At 53.8% G+C, this 10,403-nt stretch overlaps 1 protein-coding gene and 1 pseudogene across 1 annotated transcript; one reads left to right on the top strand and one right to left on the bottom strand.

The window, feature by feature from the left end:
• LOC139604489 (zinc finger protein 271-like) overlaps positions 1-10,403 on the bottom strand; it is a 67,265-nt pseudogene continuing 56,862 nt past the window's right edge.
• Positions 6,337-7,161, top strand: LOC139604456 (zinc finger protein 3-like). The gene has a single exon (XM_071455610.1). It carries the CDS (start codon positions 6,337-6,339, stop codon positions 7,159-7,161), a length of 825 nt encoding a protein of 274 aa, XP_071311711.1.

Here is a 10,403-nt window from a genome sequence, read left to right as displayed (position 1 = left end):
TTACTGGCACCTCTTTTGGTGTCTTTTCATATGAGAACTTGTGGTGAAGCTCTTCCCACACTGGGGACACTCGTAGGGCCTCTCCCCAGTGTGGATGCGCTGGTGGATGATGAGGTGGAAATTCTGCTTGAAGCCCTTACCACAGTCAGGGCAGAGGAAGGGCCTCTCCTCTGAGTTAATTCGCTGGTGCTGGAGGAGAGTGGAGCTGGTGTGAAACCTCTTCTGACACTGGGGACACTCGAAGGGCCTCTCCCCAGTGTGAATGCGTTGGTGGATGATGAGGGCAGAGCTGCAGCTGAAGCCCTTCCCACACTCCCCACACTCGTAGGGCCATTCCCCAGTGTGGATCATCTGGTGGCTGATCAGGGTGCTGCTCTGCCTGAAGCTCTTCCCACACTCCAAGCACTTGTGGGGCTTCTCCCCATTGTGAAGCTGCCCATGGGCCACAAGCTCTGATCTCTGGCTGAAGCTCTGTCCACCTTCCTGGCTCAGGGTGGGTCTTTCCTCCTCAGAGCCCTCTGGGCTGGGTTTTGAGCCCCTCCTCCAGTGGGATCTCTGGGGCTTTTCCTGTATCTTGGAATTCAGCAGTGTGGAGCCACTCAAAATGGCCTCTTCCATGAGGTTTTGCTGTGGGGATTTTTCCTCCCTGGTCTCCATCCTCAGCCCCTTCCCTGGGGGAGGAAGGACAAGGAGAGGATGGGATTTGCCTCCATGCCAGAGGGAAGGGGAAGGAGATCCCCCCAGTGCATCCCCGGCAGGACGGGGTTGGCAGCAGGGTTGTCCTGCAGCCGGGGGCCGTGCTGGGCTGGGAGATGGAGCAGGAGAGAGGGGGAAAGGGGCACTGACTTCCTCCTCACCTGCCTGGGTGTCCCAGGGCTCCTTCCTGTTTCTCGCAGCCTCCTCGTCCATCCAATCGAGATTTGGGAATGGGAAATCCTGTTTCGGGGACCAAACAAAGGGTGCGCACATTGTCTTTTGAAGTGGTTTGAAGGCAAACCTGGGGGAGAGCCTAAGCCAGAATTACAATTTAATAAGAAAATGAAGATCAAGGCAATGATACAGAAACACTGCCTTAAACTGACAGAGTCAGGATATAACCTGATACCCTGTTGCTGGTCAGGGTGGTGGCTGCAGTCCCATTAAATGGTGGCTGCAGTCCTGTGGGAGTGATGAACGTGATTCTGTCCAAGCAGTGATCCTGTAGAAGGGTCTGGTCTTCCTCTGGAGGTCCAGTGGTGGTTCTGGAGCTCTTGTCCTCTGGGAATCCAGTAGGCAAGCTGCTCCTGGTGCTGCAAGGCTCAGCTTATATCCAGGTAGGAATGCTTGGATCCTCCCCCTGGGCGGAGCATCCCACAATGGGATGATGGAATTTGATCAGTCCTGCAGTGACACTCAATGGCCCATTCACAGCAGATATCTCCCCTGGAGAGCATTATCAGGGCTGAGTCATGGAAGAGATCAAGAACACTGCCCCGCCTGTTTCTAGCAGTTGATGAAGATGGGGATTGAAAACATGCATTGGGTTCCATCTTACACTGCAACCTGAAACAGTGGGGGAATCCCTGCTCAGGGGGTGAACACCACCCCCCTTACCCAAACTGGCTCAGGTGTAAAACCCCCACCCCAGGAAGGCCACACACACAGGGGACAATGTCACACTTGCCCTGCCCCAGGGGAGGTCTCTGTCCCTGTCACTCCCTTGCTCTCTCCCCTTTTCTCTTTCTTTCCATCTCTCTCTCTACCTCACATTTACTGTTTAATAAAATCCACCTTTTATTTGGTCTTGCTAGCACCTCAATTGAGGTGGAGGCATCTCTCTGAAACTTTTCTTATCCAGATTGCGAGACTATTTTGGCACAGTCAGTTTAGGCACTGTTCTCTGACCCCAAGTGCCTTTGACAACAGCATGGTTCCCTCCACTTAGGAGGTTGTGGCTCTTTCTGGAAGAACTCTCAGAAAGTTGTACACAGTCCCTCTTTCCTCCTGTGGAACTTATGGGAGAAATTATGAGGAAAATGGCTGCTGTGGGTCTGGAGCGTAAAGAAAATATTTTGTTGTCCTTCCTTGAAAAGTTTGTTAAAATCACAGGAGGAGAGGGAGCAAATGATATCCACGTGACTGATAAAGTTCATTTACTCAAAGGTGAGGAACCCAAGGCTGCTAAAAGTCCCACAAGAAGCCCAGCTCAAGTAGCTAAATTCCCAAATAACTCCAGCCAGGGGTCTCCGGGAGGATTTTTTTGGAGAGTGTTCGGAGCCGGCAGATCCCGGACTCGAGCCCCGGATATCTCCGGGCTCCCTAAGAGGAGCTTTTTCGGGGCCAGAGGAGCCGCGATCGCCCCTCGAGAGGGTCCCGGGGGGTCCACGTGGGGATGGCCCGGTACCGACGGGGCGGGACATTGGTTTTGGGGATCCCCGTGAGAGCCGGGGCTGTGGAACGGGGCACCCCCGGGGTGGGGAGAGGGGAAGGGGCGATACCGGAGCTGGGGCACCCCCGGCAGCCCAGAGATGAGGCGGGGACGGGACCCCCTGACCCTGACAGGGGCGTGTCCTGGGGTGACTTCATGATGCTCGTGCCCCATCGGTCCCTTTAGCCCAGAAATGAGTTCTGCACCTTTAAGGCTGGTTCTGAGAGCCAAGGGGAAGAGGAAGAAGCTGCAGTTTGTTTTCAGACACTGCACTCACTCCTCCACATTCCAGCTCCTGGATGGAAAGAGGGCAGGACAGAGCTCTCCTTTGCTTTTAGTTAGTTTTTAGCTCTCTGAGGCAGAGAAGTTCCCTGGACTGTGGTTTTTCTTTTTCTTTGGAGCTGTTTGAACCTGCTCTGGACTGGACAAACAGAACACCACCGGCAGCTCCCACCTGTGGCCCACCTGGCCGGGCCTGGGCCACAGCATTTCCAGTGCTGGAGAGGCTGATAAGACACTGATAAGAGACTGATAAGACACTGATAAGACACTGATAAGAGACTGAGTGCACTGAGCTACAGCCCAAGGAGGGACTTTTGGAGTTTGTCTTCTCTTTTGGAGCAGCAGCAGGTTTTATTGCTTAATATTATTCAATTTTTGTGCTGGTGAATGCTTTGCCTGGTAAATAAAATTTTTTTCCACTTTTCTCCAAGGAAATATTGTCCTGAACTGGCTGAGGGTGGGGCTGCTGAATCTGCATTCTAGAGGAAACTCCTTTTGGGGGTTTTCAACCAAATTTGCCCTAAAGCAGGACAGGGCGGTGGGAAGAAGGGGGAACCCCAAGTGGCTGGATTGAGGGGAGGCTGGAGAGGGGGACCCTGAGACTCCAAAATCCGCCTGCATCCCTAAGAAGGACCCTGGAGAGGGGGGATCCCCAGGACCCATGGGATCCCCAGCAGCCCGGACACAGGAGACCATGAGAACACCAGAGGGATGAGACTGGAAATGGGACACTCGTGGTGGCTTTTTTTTATTCACTCTTGATTTTTGGAGGTTTTTATGGACATCAGGTGACTTCTAGAGATGGACTTGTGTGGGAGGAATCCCCAACCCAAGGCATTCACACCTTGTTTTTCCCCAAATCAGTATTTTCCCCAAACCTTCTCACAGTGACATCCCGTCCTGTCCTGCTCTGGGTGAGCTCAGTCCCAAACCTGACCCTGATCCTGGTCTCAATCTCACTCCACATTCACAGTTCTGTATTTAATCCCATCCCAGTGCCAAACTCATCTAGCCCCAGACCCAATCCCAACCCCAGCCCTAAAGCCAATCCCATCTCTAGCCTTAACCCCAATCCCAGCTCTAATCCAAATCTCAGCCCTAACTCCAGCCCCAGCCCCAATTCCAGCCCCTTCCTAAATCCTCAGCCCCAAACCAAATCCCAGGTTCAGCCCTTCTGGGGCTTTGGGGGTGTCTCTGTCCCTGTGGCCCCAATGATGTTTGGGTGGGGTCACAGCAGGGCTGAGAGGGACAGAGACCCCCCGGCCTCCCCAGGGGTGAGAAGGTGGCAGAGCCCCCCCAGCCCCGAGCAGCCTCAGCGGTGAGAGGGACACAGAGCCCCTGGTGCCCAGCCCTGCACAGGCATTGCCTGAGGCCAGAGGGATGGAGACCCCCCGAGCATCCCCCAGGGCCAGGGCACAGAGAGCCCCGAGCATCCCCTGGGCTGAGAGGGACAGAGACTGCCCCGAGCACCCCCTGGCACAGGGGAGAGAGGGAGGGAGACCCCCCAGGCATTCCCTGGGTGAGAATGATGGAGACCCCTGGGGAATGGCCTGGGGTGACAGGGACAGGGACACCCCTGGGGAATGGCCTGGGGTGAGAGGGACAGGAACACCCCTGGGGAATGGCCTGGGGTGACAGGGACAGGGACACCCCTGGGGAATGGCCTGGGGTGACAGGGACAGGGACAACCCCCCCAAAGCCCTCCCAAGCATCCCCCAGGGCAAGAGGCACAGAAACCCCTTGAGAATCCACTGGGCACTGGACAATATAAACTCGGCAGAAATCAAACTTAGCTCTGCATAAATCACTTTGATGAATATTTGATTTTTCCACAAGTCACATGTGATGAAAACACAAACAAATCCCAAATATGAATAAACTGACAATAGAAGCAATTCTGTGGCAGTTCCTGGTTTAATCTGTCCCTGCACAGCTCCAGCTCAGCTGCTGGCAGGTTCCAATAAAAGAAAAGTAGAAATTTGGCCAAATACTGATTATGAAAAGGAAGGGAAAGCTCTGTGTAGCTGTAAGAAATGTGATAGGGCTGAAGAGAATAATGATTCTCACATTTGGCAAAGAACCCAAGCCTGGGAATTCAGGAGTTATTTGGGAATTTAGCTACTTGAGCTGGGCTTCTTGTGGGACTTTTAGCAGCCTTGTGTTCCTTACCTTGGAGTGAATGAAACATTTCAGTCTCGCTGGTATCATTTGCTCCCTTTCCTCCAGTGATTTTGACAAACTTTTCAAGGAAGGACAACAAAATATTTTCTTTACACTGGCCACCCAAAATGGCCATTTTCCTCCTCAGGTCTCCTGTAAGTTGTTCAGAGGAAGCTGTGTCCAAGTTTCCAAGAGTTCCTCTAGAGAGAAGCACAAGCTCCTCAGAGGAGGGAACCATGCTGTTGTCAAAGGCACTTGGGGTTAGAGAACAGTGCCTAAACCCACTGTGCCAAAATAATGTCACAATCTGGTTAAGAAAATCATAAGAGAGATTCCTCTGCCCCAATAAAGGTGCTAATGAGGCAAAATTCATCGTGGATTTTATTGAACAGTAAATGTGAGGTAGAGAGAGAGATGGAAAGAAAGAGAAAAGGGGAGAGAGCAAGGGAGTGACAGGGACAGAGACCTCCCCTGGGGCAGGGCAAGTGTGACATTGTCCCCTGTGTGTGTGGCCTTCCCAGGGTGGGGGTTTTACACCTGAGCCAGTTTGGGTAAGGGGGGTGGTGTTCACCCCCTGAGCAGGGATTCCCCCACTGTTTCAGGTTGCAGTGTAAGATGGAACCCAATGCATGTTTTCAATCCCCATCTTCATCAACTGCTAGAAACAGGCGGGGCAGTGTTCTTGATCTCTTCCATGCCTCAGCCCTGATAACGCCCTCCAGGGGAGATATCTGCTGTGAATGGGCCATTGTGTGTCACTGCAGGACTGATCAAATTCCATCCTCCCATTGTGGGATGCTCCGCCCAGGGGGAGGATCCAAGCATTCCTACCTGGATATAAGCTGAGCCGTGCAGCACCAGGAGCAGCTTGCCTACTGGATTCCCAGAGGATGAGAGCTCCAGAACCACCACTAGACCTCCAGAGGAAGACCAGACCCTTCTACAGGATCACTGCTTGGACAGAATCACGTTCATCACTCCCACAGGACTGCAGCCACCATTTAATGGGACTGCAGCCACCACCCTGACCAGCAACAGGGTGTCAGGTTATATCCTGACTCTGTCAGTTTAAGGCTGTGTTTCTGTATCATTGCCTTCATCTTCATTTTCTTATTAAATTGTATATCTGACTTAGATTCTCCTCCAGGTTTGCCTTCAAACCAGAACAAAAGACAATGTGTGCACCCTTTGTTTGGTTCCCGAAACAGGATTTCCCATTCCCAAACCTTGACTCAATAGAGGAGGAGGCTGTCAGAACGACGAAAGAGCCCTGGGACAGCCGGGCAGGTGAGGAACAAGTCAGTGCCCCTTTCCCCCTCTCTCCTGCTCCATCTCCCAGCCCAGCACAGCCCCCGGCTGCAGGACAACCTTGCTGCCAACCCAGTCCTGCCGGGGATGCACTAGGGGGATCTCCTTCCCCTTCCCTGTGGCACGGAGGCAAATCCCATCCTCTCCTTGTCCTTCCTCCCCCAGGGAAGAAGCTGAGGATGGAGGCCAGGGAGGACAAATCCCCACAGCAGAACCTCATGGAAGAGGCCATTTTAAGTGGCTCCACGGTGCAGAATTCCAACAGGGTGGACAAGTCCCGGAGATTCCACAGGAGAGGGTGCTCCAGAGCCAGCCCAGGGTGCTCTGAGGAGGAAAGACCCACCCTGAGCCAGGAAGGTGGACAGAGCTTCAGCCAGAGCTCAGAGCTGGTGGCCCATGGGCAGCTTCACGATGGGGAGAAGCCCCACAAGTGCTTGGAGTGTGGGAAGAGCTTCAGGCAGAGCAGCACCCTGATCCGCCACCAGATGATCCACACTGGGGAATGGCCCTACGAGTGTGGGGAGTGTGGGAAGGGCTTCAGCTGCAGCTCTGCCCTTGTCACCCACCAACGCATCCACACTGGGGAGAGGCCCTACGAGTGTCCCCAGTGTCAGAAGAGGTTTCAGAGAAGCTCCCATCTCCTCCAGCACCAGCGAATTCACACCAAGGAGAGGCCTTTCCTCTGCCCTGACTGCGGGAAGGGATTCAAGCAAAACTCCCACCTCATCACCCATCAACGCCTCCACACTGGGGAGAGGCCCTACAAGTGTCCCCAATGTGGGAAGAGGTTTCAGAGCAGCTCCAATCTCCTCCTGCATGAGCGCATTCACATCCAGGAGAGGCCCTTCCTCTGCCCCGACTGTGGGAAGGGCTCCAAGCACAACTCCACCCTCCTCACCCACCGGCACATCTACACTGGGGAGAGGCCCTATGAGTGTCCCCACTGTGGGAAGAGCTTCACCAGCAGCTCTCATTTGAAAAGACACCAACGGAGTCACCAGTAAGTGAAGCCCTGCAAATGCCTCGATTGCAGGAACAGCTTCATGCACCACTCCATCTTCATCCCTCATGGGAGAACCCACATTGGGAAGAGCCCCGGTGGTCCATGTTCCCTGTGATCCATGCTAGGAAGACACCTGCACCTTTTCCTGCCCCTGCCAATGACATGATGTGGCATTGAAAAACATGAGGGTCTTGCCATGGGCCTGTCATTACATTCACTCGGACCCCAGAACATTTCCAGGAGGAGGAAAGGGACTCTCTCTCTCTCTCTCTTCCTGAGGAGGAGGGTGTCCTTTCCAGACAGGGGAATTGTGGCCAGGCAGACCCAGTGAGTTGTGTTTTTATTTTCCCTGTAAACAGTTTTATTTATCCCTTCTGTTATCAATATTGTTTCTGCTCTGGTTTTTTTTTTATCTCGTTGCTGTTCCCAATAAATTGTTCTTATCCCAGCCTGGGATCTTTGCCTTTTGTGCTTTCCATGGGAGGCGGGAGGGCAGCGGGGGCAGCGTGGTTTTAGCGGGAGCAGGAAATTGGGGAATCCCATTGCTGAAGCCCAGCCCATGGAAACCGAGCATCCCAGCTGGTGGCAGCCCTGGTGGCCATGGCAGCAGCCTTGGGAGCGGGTCCCTGGCTGGGGCTGTGGGAACCTCTTCCCTCTGGTGCCCAGGGACAGGAGTGGAGGGAGCGGCTGCAGCTGAGTCGGGGCAGGCTCAGGTTGGATGTCAGGAAAAGGTTTTTGCCCCGAGGCTGCTGGGGCCCTGGCCAGGCTCCCCAGGGCAGGGTCCCAGCTCCAGGGCTCTCTGAGCTGCAGCAGTGTTTGGCCAGCGCTGCCAGGCCCAGGCTGGCATTGTTGGGGTGTCCTGTGCAGGGCCAGCAGTTGGACTGGAGGATCCTGATGGGTCCCTCCCAGCTCAGCCAATTCTGTGCTTCTGGGATCCCATCAGCCTGGGGATGGGGCTGCCAATGGTTGCCATGGCAACGGGCTCTGGCTGCAGGCCTGAGCTGGTGTCCATGGCAACCACCCCTGGCATGGGGTCTCCATGGAGCTGCCAAGGGACTGAGCATAGCAACAGGGGGCTGGTGATGGTCGCCATGGAAACTGACCACAGCAACAGGGTCCTGGTGGTGGTTGCCATGGAAACAGGCCATAGCAACAAGGTCCTGGTGATGGTTGCCTGCAAAGGATCAGATTTATAACAGGCCCTCAGAGGGGCTCCATGGGATCTTTCCAAGAGTCTCCAGGCTGTTCCTGAGCTGGGATGTCACATGCACAGACAGTGGCTCCATGGAGACCTCCCAGGGCTTTCTGGGGATGGTAAAGAGCCCTGTGGTCAGAGGCAGTCACAGCCATTCCATGGTGACATCCCAGGTCACCTTGGGCTGCAAAGGCACCCATCTGTCACAGGCACTCACGGGGGCTCCACGGTGACATCCCAGGAGTCCCCAGGCTGCCAAAGAGCCGGGATGTCCCAGACACTCACAGGGGTTCCTGTCATGGGCACAGTGGGAGCTTCAGGCAAAAGCTTTTTTTCTTTATTTGAGAAACTCCTTCTGAGTCATGAGATGGAGAAATGACACCCAACAGCCATCATGGATCCTCAAACTCCTGCAGGGCCCCTAGACTCTTAAAATTCCTTCTAAGAGAGGACACTGGGAGCAGCTGGATCCATTCCCAGACCTAGAATTTTGCAAAGGTGTAAAAGATTGAACAGGTGGAATTCAAATTTAGCACAATTTGTCCCACAAGATTAACGATGGAATACCAGATAAATTAGTATAAATACAGCTCTGATTGCGTCTGATCATGATCGGACAGAAAGATCTTAACCAGAGTTATTTACTCCACAGTTCAGGAGCTATAACAATTATTAGAATATAGTGCTCTAGGAAGAAACAGGGCGCCTTGCTGTAGTCACTGGAGCCCATTGCAGGCAGAGCCTTCTGCTCCAGCAGGAACTGCCTTTCCTGTGCCATCAGCAGGGCAGGTCCCGCTGCAGGAAAAGCCCCAGGCCAGCCCCAGCACAGGGAAGGCCTCAGGCACGAGGGCAGAGTGCCGTGCTGGGAGCTGTGCCAGGGAGAGCCTGAGGCACCAAAGGCACCTTGGCAGCAGCAGCAGCTGCTTGCAGGCCATGGCCAGAAGCCTCCCTTGGCAGCCTGGCCTGGTGGCCACCAGTGCAGAGCTGCTGCCTCAGGGCTCATTCCTGGCTGGGCTCTGAAAAGCCACTTCTGCTCCAGGAGCCTGACTGGGAAGCCATTGGCCCCTGCACCTTGGGGACAAGATATCAATGACAAAACTCTTCATGCCAGCAGAGCCAAGGCAGGGGCAGAGGAAAGGGCAGAGCCAGGCCCAGGGGACAGGGCTGCCATGGTGATGGCTGTGAGGTCACTACCCCTGCAGCAGCCTGGCTTCCCTCAGCAGACATTCTGGCCAGAAGCGTTGTGAGGGCACCCAGCACATCAGGGAACCCACACGACAGGAATTCTGCCACTGGGGAGGGCAGGGGGTTTCACTGGGTCAGGTTGCACAAAGCTCCTGATCTTGGATAATTCCTGGGATGGGGCATCCAATTCTCTGGAAAAACAGTTGCAGCTTCATGCCACTTTCATAATTGCAAAATATTTCCTGTTCTAACAAATGTAAATCTTCCCTCATTTAGCTTAGAGATATTGACCCTTTTTTTGTCACTGCAAGATTTGGGAGAAAATAACCTTGATCTCTATTTTTCCATTTTCACAGACCTTGGAGAGGAGAAAAAATCTCCCAAGATGGGGTTTGGAGGCCTCATCATAAAACCAGCAGGGAGAGGCTGATGGCTCTGGGGTCAGTGAGGTGGAGACTGAGGACAGAACAGGGGTAGCCTGTCGGGTCCAGCTGTCTGTCTCTGCCCCGACACGGGTAGGGTGGTTCTTGTTTGGCACGCGTTTCAAAGGACGAGTCTGGACTCTTCAGCTTTTCGGTCTTCAGATTGTTTATTGTTTCTTATCTACAAAATTTTCTGTCTGCCCAACAGAGGTCTGATCTGCAAGGCAGCCACAGGCACTCTGACCGCCCACGGGGCGGTCTTGTCTTTTTATACTAAAATCTAAGTACATAATATTTACCTTTATTTTCCAATACTTTTCACCCATGTTAGCAAGTGCACCTTCACCAGAAACCAATCCCCAAGTGCCAACATCACCACAGGAGATGGAGGACAAGAAGAAGAAAGAAGAAGGACGAGACACGCCCTGATCCCTCCATCTT

The sequence above is a fragment of the Agelaius tricolor genome, unplaced genomic scaffold (assembly GCF_023055355.1).
Source record: "Agelaius tricolor isolate 1412-34295 unplaced genomic scaffold, bAgeTri1.0.p SCAF_51, whole genome shotgun sequence".
Taxonomy (NCBI): Eukaryota; Metazoa; Chordata; class Aves; order Passeriformes; family Icteridae; genus Agelaius; species Agelaius tricolor.
Note: the sequence above shows the minus strand (reverse complement) of the source record. Positions and strands in the feature narration are given on the sequence as shown.

Coding starts and splice junctions, on each gene's coding strand:
- LOC139604456 (XM_071455610.1), top strand. CDS start 6,337: ATGGAGGCCAGGGAGGACAAATCCCCACAGCAGAACCTCATGGAAGAG.